The sequence below is a fragment of the Mastomys coucha genome, unplaced genomic scaffold, assembly GCF_008632895.1.
Source record: "Mastomys coucha isolate ucsf_1 unplaced genomic scaffold, UCSF_Mcou_1 pScaffold23, whole genome shotgun sequence".
In the NCBI taxonomy this organism is placed as follows: domain Eukaryota; kingdom Metazoa; phylum Chordata; class Mammalia; order Rodentia; family Muridae; genus Mastomys; species Mastomys coucha.
In genome coordinates, this window is record NW_022196906.1 from 94,475,283 (window position 1) to 94,493,230 (window position 17,948).

The 17,948-nt window shown below is 35.6% G+C and overlaps 1 protein-coding gene across 1 annotated transcript in view; it reads left to right on the forward strand.

The window, feature by feature from the left end:
• Stag1 (stromal antigen 1) overlaps positions 1–17,948 on the forward strand; it is a 268,526-nt gene that overhangs the window by 137,429 nt on the left and 113,149 nt on the right. The window contains exons 9-11 of the mRNA XM_031346345.1: positions 4,409–4,532; positions 12,185–12,283; positions 15,778–15,857. Of these exons, the coding sequence (XP_031202205.1) occupies positions 4,409–4,532; positions 12,185–12,283; positions 15,778–15,857 (303 nt within the window). The remainder of the gene's footprint in view (positions 1–4,408; positions 4,533–12,184; positions 12,284–15,777; positions 15,858–17,948) is intronic.

A 17,948-nucleotide genomic window follows, 5' to 3' on the forward strand; every position in this document is an offset into this window, starting at 1 on the left:
CTTTCCCAGTTATCCCTCCGAAAAAAAAGAAAAAGAAAACAAATGTGTTCCCTCCCTCTCCCCCTGTTCACCACCCCACCCTCTCCAGCTTCCTCACTATGGCATTCCCCTACACTGGGGCATAAAACTTTCACAGGACCAAGGGACCTCTCCTCCCACTGATGATCAACTTGGCCATCCTCTGCATATGCAGCTGGAGCCATGAGTCCCTCCATGTGTACTCTAGGGTTGGTGATTTAGTCCCCGGAAGCTCTGAGGGTACTGGTTAGTTCATATTGTTGTTCCTCCTAAGGGGCTGAAAACCCTCCAGGTCCTTGGGTCTTTTCTCTAGCTCTTTCACTGGGGACCCTGTGCTCAGTCCAATGGATGATTGTAAGTCTCCACTTCCATATTATTTGGGCACTGGCAGAGCCTCTCAGGAGACAGCTATATCAGGCTCCTGTCAGCCAGCACTTGCTGACATCCACAATAGTGTCTGGTTTTGATAATTGAATATGGAAAGGATTCCAAGGTGGAGCAGTCTCTGGATTGTACTTCTTTCAGTCTCTGCTCCATAGTTTGTCTCTGCAATTCCTTCCATGGGTATTTTGTTCTCCTTTCTAAGAAGGAGCGAAGCATCCACACTTTGGTCTTCCTTCTTCAGTTTCTTGAGATTTGTGGATTGTATTTTCGGTATTCTGAACTTCTGGACTAATATCCACTTATCAGAGAGTGCATACCATGTGTGGTCTTCTGTGATTGGGTTACCTCACTCAGGATGATATTCTCCAGGTCCATCCATTTCCCCAAGAATTTCATAAACTCATTGTTTTTAATAACTGAGTAGTACTCCATTGTGTAAATGTACCACAATCTCTCATTCATTCATTCCTCTGTTGAGGGACTTCTGGGTTGTTTCCAGTTTCTGGCTATTATAAATAAGGCTGCTATGAACATAGTGGAGCATGTGTCCTTATTACATGTTGGATCATCTTCTGGATATATGCCCAGTAATGGTATAGCTGTGTCTTCTGGTAGTACTATGTCCAGTTTTCAGAGGAACCGCCAAACTGATTTCCAGAGTGGTTGTACCAGCTTGCAATCCTATCAACAATGAAGGAGTGTTCCTCTTTCTCCACAACCTTGCCAGCATCTGCTGTCACCTGAGTTTTTTATCCTAGCTATTCTGACTGGTGTGAGGTGGAATCTCACAGTTGTTTTGATTTGCCTTTCTCTGATGACTATGGATGTTGAACATTTCTTTAGGTGCTTCTTGGCCATTTGATATTCCTCAGTTGAGAATTCTTTGTTTAGCTCTGTACCCCATTTTTAATAGGGTTATTTGTTTCTCTGGAGTCGAACTTTTTGAGTTCTTTGCATATATTGGGTATATGTACCTCTATCATATATAAGATTGGTAAAGATCTTTTCCCATTCAGTTGTTTGCTGTTTTGTCCTATTGACAGTGTCCTTTGCTTTACAGAAGCTTTGTAATTTTATGAGGTCCCATTTGTAAATTCTTGATCTTAGAGCATAAGCTATTGGTATTCTGTTCAGGAAATTTTCACCTGTGCGCATGTGCTTGAGGCTCTTCCCCACTTTCTTTTCTATTAGTTTCAGTATATCTGTTTGTTTGTTTGTTTGTTTTTCCCATATACTAGTACACTGTAGCTATGCAGATGGTTGTGAGCCACTATGTGGTTGCAGGGATTTGAACTCAAGACCCTCAGAAGAGCAATCAGTGTTCTTAACCGCTGAGCCATCTCTCCAGCCCAATCAGTATATCTGGTTTTATGTGGAGGTCCTTGAATCACTTGGACTTTAGCTTTGTACAAGGAGATAGGAATGGATCGATTTGCATTCTTCTACATGCTAACCGCCAGTTCAGCCAGCACCGTTTGATGAAAATGCTGTCTTTTTTCCACTGGATGGTTTTAGCTCCTTTGTCAAAGATCAAATGACCATAGGTGTGTGGGTTCATTTCTGGGTCTTCAATTCTTTTCCATTGATCCACCTGCCTATAACTGTACCAATACCATGCAGTTATTATCACAATTCCTCTGTAGTACTGCTTAAGGTCCGGGATGGTGATTCCACCAGAGGTTCTTTTATTGTTGAGGATAGTTTTGGCTATCCTGGGTTTTTAGTTGTTCCAGATGAATTTGCAAATTGCTCTTTCTAAGTCTGTGAAGAATTGAGTTGGAATTTTGATGGTGATTGCATTGAATCTGTTGATTGCTTTCGACAAGATGGCCATTTTTACTATATTAATCCTGCCAATCCATGAGCATGAGAGATCTCTCCATCTTCTGAGACCTTCGATTTCCTTATTCAGAGACTTGAAGTTGTTGACATACAGATCTTTTACTTGCTTAGTTAGAATCACAGCAAAGTATTTTATATTATTTGTGACTATTGTGAAGGGTGTTGTTTGTCTAATTTCTTTTTCAGCCTGTTTATCCTTTGTGTAGAGGAAGGCCACTGATTTCCTTGAGTTAATTTTATATCCCAGCTACTTTGCTGAAGTTGTTTATCAGGTTTAGGAGCTCTCTGGTGGAATTTTGGGGGTCACTTAAGTATACTATCATATCAGCAAATAGTGATAACTTTGAATATTGATGCAAAAATACTCAATAAAATTCTTGCAAACCAAATCCAAGAACACATCAAAATGATCATCCATCATGATCAAGTAGGCTTCATCCCAAGAATGCAGGAATGGTTCAATAAACAGAAATCCATGAACATAATTCACTATATAAACAAATTCAAAGAAAAAAAGAACATATGATCATCTCATTAGATGCTGAGAATGCATTTGACAAAATACAACACCGCTTCATGATAAAAGTTTTGGAAAGATCAGGAATTCAAGGCCCATACTGAAACATAGTAAAAGCAATATATAGCAAACCAGTAGTCAACATCAAACTTAATGGAGAGAAACTTGAAGCGAACCCACTAAAATCAGGGACTAGACAAGGCTTCCCAGTCTCTCCGTACCTCTTCAATATTGTACTTGATGTCCTAGCCAGAGCAATTAGACAACAAAAGGAGATCAAAGGGATATGAATTGGAAAGGAAGAAGTTAAGTATGTTTTCTATGGTACACAGTTTTTTGTCAGATTGATACAAGCTTGGAGTCGCTTGGGAAGAGAAATTTTAATTGAGAAATGTGGCCTATAGGCAAATCTGTAGGACATTTTCTTGATTGATGTGGGCAGGCTCATCCCACAGGGGTCTCTGCCACCCCTTCCTATGTTGTCTTTAGTTGTATAAGAAAGCAGGTAGAGTAAGCTGGTAAGCAGCATTTTTCCCATGGCCTTTGCAGCTCTTCCTTCCTGCTCTGACTTCCCTGGATGATATGCTACAAGCTGTTAAATGAAATAAGCCAATTTACTTTTGGTTCATGTATTATCTGAGCAATAGAAACTGTAACTAAATCATATATCTCAGTAATCATAAAAGAAATGACATTTCACTTGAAAGAATAATCAGTATATATAATCAGAGTTGTACTGTGTTGTGTATATTTTTCCTGGTCCTGTGTTTGTGCACCAGGCAAGTGCAGTGCCCACTAAAGCCTGAAGTAGGCTATGGTGGTCATAAAAATTAGTCTTACTCAATTCAGTAAAAAATTGTGCAAGCCTACACTGGTTAATGGTTGTTTAGAAATAGTTTTGAACTCTTATTTTGTCCCATTGGGTTTTTTCTCAGGTGATTTAATAGTAGTGAAAACTTTAGTTGTTGTGTCAGAAAACTCTTAAATGCCATTCCTGCTCCAATAGAGATAGTATGTTAGTGTTTATTACACTTTGAGTCGAAAGTTTCTGCTTTTATAAAAAACAAATTAAACAAGATTTGTGTTTGAGATCTTTTGCAGTATGGGTATAAGACAGTATTGAGAATATTTATTTTGGACAGTGAAGACTGGAATCACTTGAGGCCAAGGCTGTCTCTCTGAGTTTAATCCCTGTAACCTATATGTCAGAGGAAGAAACCTGACTGTTGTAAGTCTTCTTCTGGCCTTCCCTCTTATGCCATGACATATGTGTAGCCCCTCTAAATGTAAATTGAATAAATATAATATTTAAATTTTAAAGAAATATTTGTATTGGACTGAGAATTATCCCAGTTAATATAGAGCTTTCCTAACATTCATGATGTCCTAGGTTCCATCGCCAGCAGTGAGTAAAAGTACTTAAAATCACAGACAGCTCTTGCTTGTCATCCCTGCTCTTGGAAAGTGAAGGCATGAGGATCAAAGGTTCAGAGTCATCCTCAGCTATAGAGTGATTTTAAGTCTAGACTTCATAACTTGTGAGCCTGTCTCAAGAAAGGAAAGGATATAATTTACATTTGTTGAAAACTAGTTGGGATACATTCAGGTTTCTGTACAATTCAGAGGTTTGTCTTCTGCCTTATCCAGTGATGCAATTGCTGAAATTCGAGCCATCTGTATTGAAGAAATTGGAGTATGGATGAAAATGTATAGTGATGCCTTCCTAAATGACAGTTACCTGAAATATGTAGGATGGACTCTTCATGATAGGGTAAGTTGGTTACTTCTGGATTTGATGAAGAGGTATTTGTGTGTATATTGACATAACAATCAAAATTGCAGTAGCTTATTGTTTTTTTAAGAGATGTAATAATATGAAATTTCAGGTAATACAAATAACTATTGATCACCATTATGAAATTGAAGACAGTGGTTTATTAGTCTCGCTTAGATGCAATGCTATCTTGAATTATACTGAGGGCCTGGTGTATCTGTCATCATAAAAGAATATATATATTCCCAGCAGGAAGGTGATAGTCCCCTTGTAAAGACTCAAAGGTGATCAGTTGTTTATAAAAATTAAATAAGATTTCTCATTTGGAATTCTGTTGGGTTACAGTCTGAATTTTTAAGTCAGAGGTAAGCAGATTTGTTAGAGCCCTTGTGTTAACTAAACCTATTTTAGATTGATCCATCGCTAGCTTTTTAGAAAAATACTTGGTTTTAAAAGAAATCCTATGACTTTGACTCCTACAAGAAACCCTCAAAATAACAAAAGATAGGATTGATAAGTTACTGAATTTTTTCTAAATAGTGGTATTTCTGTAACCTTAACTACCAGGTATTCATAAATATAAGAATCTTGTAAGTTTGTTTTAAATTGTAGTCTTTTAATTGACTAAGATACAGTGATTAGAGTGTTTTTGAAATATAACTCTATCGGTAGGTCTAGAAAGAAGTTTAGTAATAATATTTTAAGTCTTGTTTTCTGTGTCTTTTGAGTGTCAATGTTTACTAGACAAATACTTAGTAATTAATGCTAGGGAGATGGTTCAGCACATAAAGGGGCTTGTTGTTCCGTTCTGGCTGGCTAAGTTCACGGAAAAGTAGGAGAGCCAGTACTATTTAGTTGTGCCCCAGCCTCACATGTGTCCTCACACATGTTATCACACTTGCACATGTAGACACAAATGAATAATAAACATATTCTAAATACTTAGTAGTATGAGTGTTGAAGATCCGCACTGGAGTTGCAATCATCGTTGAGAGTACTGTTAAAGTTCTTGAATGTGTACTTTCACAGCTTGATTGCTTAAAATACAGATTTTCCATTTCAGTACCATATTCTAAGGATGTTATAATTTTTCACCTGAATATAAATATCTGGAAAATATATAATTTTGTACTGTATTGCATATTTCTGTTTGTTTCAATTTTTTCTTTTATATTCTTCATGTGAATTTAGACCTTTGTATTTATGCCTTCTTTAGGTTGATCTGTGAATTTTTTTTACAGTTTGAAAGAATGTAGAATCACACTGTACCCCACATGAATGCTTTCACGTACTCTAAATAAGTCAGTTGTTGTCTTTTGAATGCATTTAAACTATAATGCTTTTATTCTCTCTCACATACATCTCAGTTCTTCCTACAGTCTTCCAAGAGTATTTTTCTATATTTATGTAATACTTAGCAACATTAACTGATCTTTATAAATGACTGCCAATTCTACAAAGATATTAATTTGATGTTGTTACTGTAGAAGTCATTAATTTTTAATCAAATACTTTAGATTATTTTTATTTCATTTTGTGTATATGCCTGTTTTGCCTCAATCTGTATATGTGAATTTTGTACATGCCTGTTTCTCAAAGAGGTTAGAATGGAGTGTTACACTTCCCTGTGACTGGGGTTAGTAATATTGGTGAGCCACTGTATGGGTGCTGGAACCTGAATATGAGTTTTCTGCAAGAGAAACAAGTATTCTTAATTGCAGAACCATCTCTCTTCCCAACAATTACCAATTTCAAAGTTCTTTCATGTTTAATTATGTGGCAGTTGTGGAATGAGTTATGTGCATGTACACATGGGCCTGTGTAGTCCAAAAGAGGGTGTCAGATCCCTTAAAGCTTGCATTACAGCCAGTTCTGAGTCATACAGTATGGGTCCTAGGAACCCAACTCAGGTTACTTAAAGAGCATTTTGCACTCTAAGAAGCAAGACAGATGAAAACCAACAAAAGTGTTATACACAACCAGTGTTCGTTCAAGTCAGAACTCTTCGGAATGGAGGCAGTCTTTTCTTCCACTGTGGGATCTGGTGATTGAACTCAGATAATCAGGCTTCACCGGAAATGCTTTGACCTGCTGAGATATCTTGTTGCATTCTGAAGAACTTCTTTTTCCTTTTGCTTTCTTGAGACAGGGTTTTTCTATATATCAGTCCTGGCTTTTCTGGAACTTGCTCTATAGACCAGACTGGCCTTGAACTCACAGAGATCCACTTGCCTCTGCCTCCAGTGCTGGGATTTAAGACAAGTGTCACTATGCTGTCTAAAATTTTTTTCACAAAGAAGTTTTTAGAAATACTAATAATTTATAACAAATACATTTAATACTGTACCCCTATTATATTCTGTGGTTTTTTCTATATCCATATATAGTCATTAAAATATTTATGGGTCAATTAATATAAATTAGATACTGTATTAAATAGAATTCAGTAAGGCTTAGTTGTAGTTATACATTGAAATGCTTTATGTTTATTGTACCATAATAAAATTTGATCTGGAGAATAGTGGTATCCCCAAAATCAAGTACCAGAATTGGAATTTCCATTCTATGAAGATATTTTATGGTTTTCTAACTTACTTTCCTGGATATCTAGTAATTAAGTTGGTAGGAAGTTCCTATGGTTTATGATAGTCACGTGATATATAAAGTATCAAGATGTGAGAGTAGAGTTGTCAGTGTACAGGGTGAAAATAAAATTCTATTCTTATCCTTACTGTACTTAAATATTTTAATCTGTGAACTTTAATGAATTATGTGGAATGTTTGTTTGGCCTTAGTTTTAAGGCTGTGTTTAGATAGAAATTGGTAGTATTTCCTTACATCTAAAGTTGTGACTTTATATCTGGAAAGTTATTTTTGCTCACCAATTGTTGATCTCTTTTTCATTGTGTGTGCATAGTACTTCTGATGGGTTTCCACCTGTCTTGCTGCTTAAGAATATTTTATGAGCAAATTCTATAGACTCTCCACCACTTTCCCTTCAGCACTGTTACTCTTTGCAATTATTATACACTGTCCTGTCCATTTTGTTTTTCTGTGACAATACTTGAAGCTCGTGTCCAAAGTCAGGAAACATCCTCTGGTCAGTTCCAAATGAGGATATTCTGACCACACATTCTGACCACATCCAGCATGACAAATTGTAGCACATGTAGAAGTGGATTTAAGAGAGCTAACATTGAGAAAGAATGCAAGAGACTCAGTGATATAACCATCTGTTTTCTCAAGAAGTAATCTACTAGCTTTAAGCTAGGTAAGGTGTCCTAGCTTTCTACTACCTTCAGTAATACTACACTGGGGAGCAAATTTCCCACATATGAAACTCTGGAGTTAAAGTACTATTATACAACAGTATTTCCTGGTTACATCTAATGGTTAGATGATACCACATTATCTTTACTAGTCTAATCTCTTAATTCTGTCTCTATGAGCCAATGTTCCCATTTTTGTCCACATTGATATTTTATCTTAGCCTGGTTTAAAAAAAAAAAAGATTCGTGTATATTATGAAAAAAGGCCTTCTAACATTGTTCTTAAGATAAACAGTTGAAGCCGCATATGTAGCAGAGGATGGCCTTATCTGGCATCATTGGGAAGAGAGGCCCTTGGTCCTGTGAAGGCTCGATGCCCCAGTGTAGGGAATGCTAAAGAGGTGGGACTGAAGTAGTTGGGTGGGTTGGGGAGCATCCTCATAGAAGCAGGGGGAGGGAGGATAGTGGAGATGAAAACAGGAAAGAGGATAACATTTGAAATGTAAATAAATAAAATATCCAACAAAAATAAACAAATAAATAAATGCTAAACTGGAAAAAAAAGATAAATACTTTATTGGAAATAGCGAAAATAAGGTGGGAGGATTCTTGCATTCTCTTTAGAAGATCTGAGCCACATTTTCAGGCCCACAAATCCTAAAGGAAAGTAGGAATTAAAGTTCTCAGTTGAGTCTACTCAACTAGCCTTTAAAGCCTCCTACTCCCTTTCATAACTCATATTTGGCATAAAAGATTTTCTCTGTAAGTATTTGTTCAGTCTGTATTTGCTCTGGAATTTCTCATGCTGGATTTGACTTCTGTTATAATCAATTCTTTATCTACAAGATATACATACCTTTACATTTTGTCAAAAGAAACAAAACCAAAAACATTTGACTTGAACTGGCTATATAATGAATTACCTGTAGCTGCCATTTCCTCTTTTTAGCATTTAGTGTCTTAGGTAGGGTTACTATTGCTGTTATTAAACACCATGACCAAAAGCAAGGTGGGAGGAAAAGGTTTATTTTGCTTACTCTTCATTATTGCAGTTCATCACCAAAGGTGTTCATGGCAGGAACCTGGAGACAGGAACTGATGCAGAGGCCATGGGCAAATTGCTGCTTATTGGCTTGTTCCCTGAGGCTTGCTTGGCCTGCTTTCTTGTAGAACACAGGACTACCTGCCCATTGTAGCACCATCCATAAGGGACTGGACCCTCTTATTATATCTATCACTAATTGATAAAATGCCCTACAGGCTTGTGTACACCCCAATCTTAAGGAGATATTTTTTAGTTGAGGTTCCTTCCTCCTGAATGACTCTAGCTTATGTGAAATGGACATAAAAACAAGCCAGTACACTTAGCAGCCACCATTCAAGCCTTCAGTTCTTATAGTTGTTATTGGCCTCACTCTCTCAAATATTTGAATGCTATACAGCTAGCATACATTGCCTTCCACCCACATATAATGATATTATCAAATATACTGCTATTCTGTATCAATAACTGTCACCTCTCACGATCATCAGGTAATCTAGTCCAAAGTGTGATCTAAAGACTTCTTTTGCATCTTCTCTGTTAGGTCATATTAATGATAAACCAATCCTGATTCTGAGTCATTGGTCACTTAATGGAATTTATGTTCTGAAATGTGCATAATTTGACCATTTCATCAGTGTATGGATATATACAGTTTATTTATGAACAACCTTGGTAATATATATCAATCACTCTATGGTCCTCTTGAAGCATAATAGAAACTCAGTAAACACGAAACGTTTGAGACTGCTGTTAGCTTAATTCAACATACTATTTTACTGTATATTTCTTACATGTACTGAAATAAAATACTACAGTAGATACATAAGGAAGCAATATAGTATTGTAATTTAATATTTTATTGAGCCGGGCGGTGGTGGCGCACACCTTTAATCCCAGCACTTGGGAGGCAGAGGCAGGCGGATTTCTGAGTTCAAGGCCAGCCTGGTCTACAGAGTGAGTTCCAGGACAGCCAGAGCTATATAGAGAAACCCTGTCTCGAAAAAACCAAAAAAAAAAAAAAAAAAAATATTTTATTGAATTCTGTCTGCACAGTTTGTTTACACTTTCATGACCACAAACCTAACACATTGCACTGGTACTTTAATGGCTAAAATGCCACAGTCAAATGAGAACTTTTTAGCTCTATTGTTGTCTTATGTATTTTATATACATAATCCTTCTTTGACCAAAACATCCATTTATAGCATGTGATTATATTGAGGTTTCTATTCGGCTACAGCTGATAAAGTGAGGAAAGTATAATAAATAAGGCAAACAAACAAAAATGTGATTTCTGAGTTGTTTTGTTATTCTGATGTTGCTTATCCCCTCCTTTTGAGGGAAGTTCTTAGCATATGATTTCACAGGATACTTTATTTAGGAAATAAATTGCACATTAATATATTACTTCTAGATATCACTGGACAATGGAACAAAGAGGAAATAAGATTAGACATTTTAATGATAAGATTTATTTTATTGAAAGGAGGGTTAATGATGGGAATGTAAATAAATAAAATAATAAAAAAGATTCACTTTATTTATATCTATGTCTATGTATGTATGAATGTTTGCCATGTGTGTATGCCTGTAGAGGCCAAAACATGGTGCTGGATTCCCTCCAAAGCTGAAGTTACAGGCTGTTATAAAAAAGCCTGATTTGGATGCTGAGAACTGAACTCTGGTCTTCTGGAAGATCAGCAAGTGCTTTTGACTTCTGAGCTATCTCTCCAGCCCTGGGTTAGAGTGTTTTATCCAAAAATCTTTGAGATTTTTTTTTCTGGCTGGTTATTGTGTATGATCAGTTCTTCTGAAAGGGTACAAATAAAGACCCAACATCAGCCATTATAGACAAATGCTAAAAAAGGAGCCAACTACTGGAGATTTGGGTAGACCAGAGCAGCATCTGCTGTGGATACTTTCGGTTCCTCTTGAACCCTTAGAGAAAGACACTACATTGTGTGATATATAGAAATTACTTAAAACAGCACATACAGTGAAGTGATTATATGGACCTCCTTTCTTTCAGTTATTCATCCCATTAATGATCGTGGAAGATAGTGACTTAAAAAAAAATCTAAAATGTAAAAAAGAAAAATCACCCCCTTCCACAGAACTCCTGTGTGTACTCCTGTGTATAATTTTTAAGAAAAAATTTATAAATGCCAGAATAGCTGATTTATGTGTCATTGCTTGTACAGCTAACAAACTGTTGAGTTAAAAACTAAAATCTAATTTTGTTTGCTTCTGGAACGGATTGATATTGCCAAAGCACATTATTACTTTTAGGGCATGGAAACCTCTTATTTTAATTCTCTCTTAGTGTTATATAGATTTCTAGATGATGTTGAATGTATTTTGATCTCCAACATTCTCTATTCATTTTTTTTTTCTTTTTGATGGGGTCTCTAGTCTTTATGAAGTTCAAGTCTCTTAACCTGTAACGTTTTTGTGATTTATGAAAGTGTAGGGGTTTAGAGATTACTTCTTCTCCAAAGGTCCTGAGTTCAGTTCCCAGCAACCACATGGTGGCTCACAACCATCTGTAGTGAGATCTGATGCCCTCTTCTGGTATGTCTGTAGACAGCTACAATGTGCTCTTCTTATATATTAGTTAGTTAGTTAGATAAGATAGATAGATAGATAGATAGATAGATAGATAGATAGATAGATAGATAGATAGATAGATAGATAGATAGAGTTGAATGGTTTTGAAAACACCTTTGCTGTTTAAATTTAATGACTTTGTTAAGGATATTCTCTGCTGGGATAGGATTTAACTCAGTAGATTGTAGTATTCTACTAATGAATAGATGATAAGATTTTTAAGACTCTTCTTTCTATAGAGTTTGTCTCCATTTTAAATATTTGGCTACTTACCTGTTTTCCTAAATATTCTCTTTTTCTCAGTGATATAGAAAAGCATATACTACGTATTGGTTGGATACGTAAATGATTATTGCTTAATAGAAAATTGTTTTATGGGATCGTTCTGTAATTATAAGCAGAATAAATGAGCATGCCATTTTCTACCTATAAAAATAGATTATAAATTTAACATACTACAGAGGCATATGGACAGTATTTCATGATCAGGCATAGTTTCTAAATATTTGATAAAGGTTTTAGTTACTAAGTTACTAACAACTTTTATTGCATTTTTATTAAACCTTTTATGGATTCAGACTATGCAGTTGGTCTTTCTCATCCTATATTTTTGTATGAAATAAGTTGAAAAAGTTAGCCTGAGTTATTTTATTTTCATAGAGTCTTGTCTTTTAATTCTTGAACACTGGAAATGATTCTTACGTTCCTTTTTCTTTGTATTTCTAAAGCAAGGGGAAGTCAGACTGAAGTGTTTGAAAGCTCTACAAAGCCTGTATACCAATAGAGAATTATTCCCCAAATTGGAGCTGTTTACTAATCGATTCAAGGTAAGTGGCAAAATGATGAACTTACATTTTTCTCTTTGCTAGTACTAGTTATACTTATGTTAACAAATGACATTACCATGATATGTTTGGTTTCTATTTTTATTATTCTTTTATTAATTTGCAAAGTATTTAGTGTCATTGTGGCATTTTCAGCATGCCTTGTTATTGTTAATTCTTCTCCAGCCTTCTCTCTCATTTTTCTTCTTGCACCCTATCCTTCTATCTGAGTGGGCTTCTTTTAACTTTCATATCATGTATGTATGTTCTATGTTCTTTACTAGACAGGACTCTACTTTGTAGCTCTTGCTGTCCTGGAACTGCTCTGTAGAACAGGTTGTCTTCTAACTCACTGATCTCTCTGCCTCTGCCTGCCTCCTGAGTGCTGACAGCACCACCCTCCCAGTTACGATTTTCTAAAAGGTTCTGAGTGCCATATAGACAAGAACCCCATCCTTCTACCCATTGTTTCGAATATTGTAGATGTGTTAAATATTGATAATCGATCAATGATATAGTTTAACTCTGACATTTCTTTTCTAATCTTCATTTGGAAGACCTGCTTTAAGTATGAGTTTAGTATTGAGGTCTTCCACCATTATGATTGCAGGACCCCTTGGCCTTTTATGATGTTTAGTGTTTGTTTGACAAAATTGTTAGCTCCAAGTTTGGTTCATAGATGATTATAATCAGTATTTATTGTTGATTTTTCCCTTTATTTTATAGTGGCCCTCTTTATACCTTCTAAATAGTTTCTGTATAAAGTCTGTGAGTTTTTTCTGAGACAATGGTATAAATTTGAATCCTGTGTCTTATTTCAATGTCTTGATGGTGTCCTCCATCTCAGAGATTGTGTTCTTCCACTTGCTCTTGTGTGTTGATGCTTTCTGCTGTGTTTTAATTTATTGCTTGTTCCTTCTTTTGCTCAGTTTCAGTTTGGGGCTTTTCAATATATGAGTTCCCTTCCTCAGTTTTTCTTCTTTTGGGGGTGTGGGGGTGGTTACAGGGGGAGGTTTTGAGACAGGGTTTCTCTGTATAGCAGACCAGGCTGGCCTCGAACTCAGAAATCCACCTGCCTCTGCCTCCCAAGTGCTGGGATTAAAGGTATGTGCCACCACGGCCCTGCCCCAGCTTTTCTTTTCTGTTTCTAAGTTTTTCTTCCAAGTTCCAATTTTTCTTCTTCTCTCATTTATTTTGATAATGTTCTTTTCTTAGTCATGAATTGATTTCTTCTCTTTATTTTAGTTTTCTCTTTGGTCATTAATCTTTTTCAAAAGTAGCACTCTGATATTGTGAGTTTTTAGCTTTTATGTTATTTTTGGTTTGGTTCATTGATAGGTTGTTAGTGAGGCCATAGTAGTATCTTAGTATTTTTGTTTTTTGTAATCTGTTATTTTTTATTTTCCCAGTGTTTAGTTTATATTATTTAATGTGAATTCTCCTGTCAGACTGTCTTTGCTTGGATTTATATTCAGGATAGGAGGAGCCCCAGAGTCAACTACAGTAACAAATAAAAAGGTTGGCCAGCATTCTCTGTGTTAGCCGCAAGAGTTACGTAATTCATTTGTGTCCCAGAAGGTTCAGGACCTGGAATACTAGGGTTGGAGAAAAATGGAGGAAGGACTTTTTGTTTGCTGAAGGAGCCTATTTTAAGGAATGATGTGAGAAATGGAAAGGGGGAAATTAAGTGTGTGTGTGTGTGTGTGTCTGTGTGTGTATGTGTGTGTCAGAGAGAGAGAGAGAGACAGACCCAAGGAAGGCTCAGCAAGTAAAGGTCATATCTGCCAAGCCTGAGGACCTGAGATTTTATTAGAACCAACATGGTTAAAGAAGAGAAACATTGATTGACCTCAGTATGTGTGCAGTCAAATGCACAAAACAAATAAATGCAATTTTATTGATAAAATAATAATGATCAAGGAAAAGAAAATGTGCCCTGTATTAATGTTTTTTTCCTATTTAGAAGATAGTCTTACCTTAACTGAATATTCTTCTCTGCTTCCTCTCCCCTCTCCTCCCCTTCTATCTTCTTTGTTTGTTTGTTTGTTTCTTTCTTTCTTTCTTTCTTTCTGTCTGTCTGTCTTTCTTTCTGTCTTTCTTTCTTCCTTTCATTGTAGGTAGAGAATAGTGAATAGGCTGTTAGTTTCAGTAATTCAGACAAGTTAAGTATGCCTATGCAATGAGGATTTTTGTGGCTAAAATTCCCCATCTTTCCAAATGTCTCCAATCTAATTTTTCTGGACTGTCTCTATCATTGGTCCTTTGGTAATAATTTAGTGTGTATAGGGCTTTCCATACCTGACGGAATAGTCACAAGTATTCATTTTTCCATTAGTCAACATACTAAGCAAAGTGCCTCCCTTCAACTTTGTGAGGTGAGGGATGGCTGACCCTCACTGTGGGGGTTGTGGACATGTTGAGGCTACTTCAGCTTGACGCTCCCTTACCTGCTTGTACTGCTCTTGCCAGTCAGTAGTAGTGAGGGACTGCTGCCACTACCAGGATGGCAACATGTTTCAGGCTCTGCTGTATTCTTGTTCTCTAGGACAGTGGTGGAGGTGGGGGATGTTGAGCCTTTCAGATTTTTACATTTCAGATTCTTTTATTTTTGTGGTGCTTTCCAAAACATGTGTTCCACCCTTCTTTCTGGTTATAGCAAATTTAAACTTCCATTTGAAAGCTTCAAAGCTTTGTATAGCTGGAGTCACCAACTGGTGTCTTCACAGAGAAAAATCCCACCTATTCTATTTTCTGTTTTTTGATAGTTCTTTCTTATATTTCTCTATTGGTGGCTTTTTCTTTTGTCTCTCTTCAGTGTGATCTCAAACACATGGATTCTAATCCTCCATCTTGTCACCATACACCTTTTTTTTTTTTTTTTAAGAAAGCTCCTGTGAAATTGATGAATAACTATCCACCTTCACAGCACAGGTACCCTATAGGAGTTCTTATTTATAGCTTCAAAGGAAGTATATTACCTAAAATGAGAATCTCTTGTAGAAAGAGTTTTGTAATGTGTTAATTTTTTAGCTGAAAGTTTACTTAACATAGTGGTTGGGAAATGCTAATTAATGAGAACATTTTCAGGTACACCTTTAATCACAGCCCTGGGGACGAAGAGGTGGGTAGATCTCTGTAGGTTTTTAATTGGTCAGTCTACATAGTGATTTCCAGGCCAGCCAGGACTACACAGTAAGCTTCTGTCTCAAGCAAACAAGCAAAAAACCCACACCCCACTTAAATAAGATGGTTTCAAAAATAAAATTTGCCAAACAAGGCTTGGTGGTACATACCTTTAATCCCAGTACTTGGGAAGCAGAAGCAAATGAATCTCTATAAGTTTGAGGCCAGCAAAGACAACATAGTGGGACTGTGTTTAAAAAAGAAGAATGATAACTTCCTGTTTTCTTTCTTGCTATGGCATGTATGCCTTAGAATACTTTAAGCATTCTTCGCTCATTTATATTCAAGGTTAACTTGTTTGTAACTTCTTTCAGGATCGCATTGTATCAATGACTCTTGATAAAGAATATGATGTTGCTGTGGAAGCAATTCGATTGGTTACTCTGATACTTCAGTAAGTATAGTGTCTGTTAACAGTTTAATCTTTCAATTTTAGTGTTTTTTTTTTCATGACTAATACTTTAATAAGTACTTCACACAAAAGTTCTGTGTTTACTGTGTAAGGTTCTGTTTATAACCAAATACATTTTAGGTGTTTTGAAATACGGTCTTAGATGAAGCCCAGATCTGGAACTTACTGTGTAGCATAGACTCAAATTTGAAAAATCCTCCTGCCTCAACTTCCTGAGTTCTGGGATTATAGATATGAGTTGTTTTTTATTTGAACTGATGTCTGTTTTCTTCAGATAAAAGTTTGTACAGTCTAGAAAAAGTATCTATGAAGTGTCATAATTTGCTATTTAAAATAAAAAACTCAAGGGGCTGGCGAGATGGCTCAGCAGGTAAGAGCACTGACTGCTCTTCCGAAGGTCCTGAGTTCAGATCCCAGCAACCACATGGTGGCTCACAACCACCCGTAACGAGATCTGACGCCCTCTTCTGGTGCGTCTGAAGACAGCTACAGTGAATTACGTGGGGCCAGCAGAGGTCCTGAGTTCAATTCCCAGCAGCCACACACATGATAGCTCACTGCCGTCTGTATAGTTGCAGTACACTCATACACATAAAATAAATAAAAATAAATCTTTAAAAAAAAATAAAATAAAAAAATAAAAACTCAAGGCTTCAAAACCAAGTTTTCAAAAAGATTTTGTATGTAAAAGAAATTAAATAATTATTATCTATGTTTAAACGTTTTAAATGGATTGATAAATGATTTTATAAGTTTATTTATAGTGTTAACTGAGCAAGAAAAATTCTGTCAGATAATGTGTATTCTATCAAAATTGCTTTTTAAAAACACTCACTACTTTATAATACCACATCTGTCCCGGGTATCTGTTCAAATGTCAAATTTTTCTTGGGTTCCTTTTTTTCTATATCCTAATAACTATGATTTTTGTTTATTATACTTTTATCTTTCTAGTATATTATTTGTTATACATGAGACTTCCTGTCTTACTCGATGATTCTCTTGTCTTTGGCTTTTAAAGCCTACTTGGCTAGTTCTCATATTTTTTCTTAAAATATATGTCAGATGCCTCAAGCTTTGATGTGATTTTAAATGTAAAAACTGTACAGAGTTTTCCTTTAATTCCAGCACTAGTTATTAGAGGTTTTTATCTGTGTGAGTCCTGTGTCAGCCAGGCATACATTTTAAATCTTAAAATTAAATTCTAATGTTATAAAAGAATAAAATATTTATTTGATGTGATTTTTTTTCATTTCTGTATGCAAATGTCACTTAAGTGTATTTTATATGGAGGGTTTACATATGTGCATATGACTATAATGGTGTGTACTTTTTCATAGACTTATTATTAAATATGATATACTTTTGTTGTCATTATTAGCATTTAGTATTATCTACCTACTATAAAGTGAAGAAACCTTTATTTATTTGTTTGTTTGTTTTTGTTTTTGTTTTTGTTTTTTGAGGCAGGGTTTCTCTGTATAGCCCTAGCTGTCCTGGAACTCACTATGTAGACTAGGCTAGCCTCAAACGCAGAAACTGCCTCTACCTCCCAAGTGCTGGGATTAAAGGAGTGCGCCACCACTGCCTGGCCAGAAACCTTTAAATTTATAGCCATCTTATATGTACAATATTTAGAACTCTTTTTTTTCTTAAGTTTTATTGCAATATGATGAGAAAAGTTACATGATTTCAATTTATCTGAATTTGTTAACATTTAAAAACATATTTTAAGTAAATAGAATTAAATCACATTTTTGTTTTCCTTTTGTACCCCTATTCCTCCCAGAGACCCCCCTTTCAATACCTACAATATCTTTTTTGTTATATTCTTTAAAATTTATAAAATACTATAATAAAAATAAGTATTATAAAAGTTGTTTGATATAAAACAACAATCAATTTAACAGTCTTATGTAGATGCTTGTCTACAGCAATACTGAAAATACAAACGTTTTTCTCAATATAAATTTTAAATAACTCCAAATGTATTAACTGTATATTTCAAAATAATACATTACTACTAATATTTTATTAAATGAACATAATTATATAAAGTGTTTTTGTTTGTTT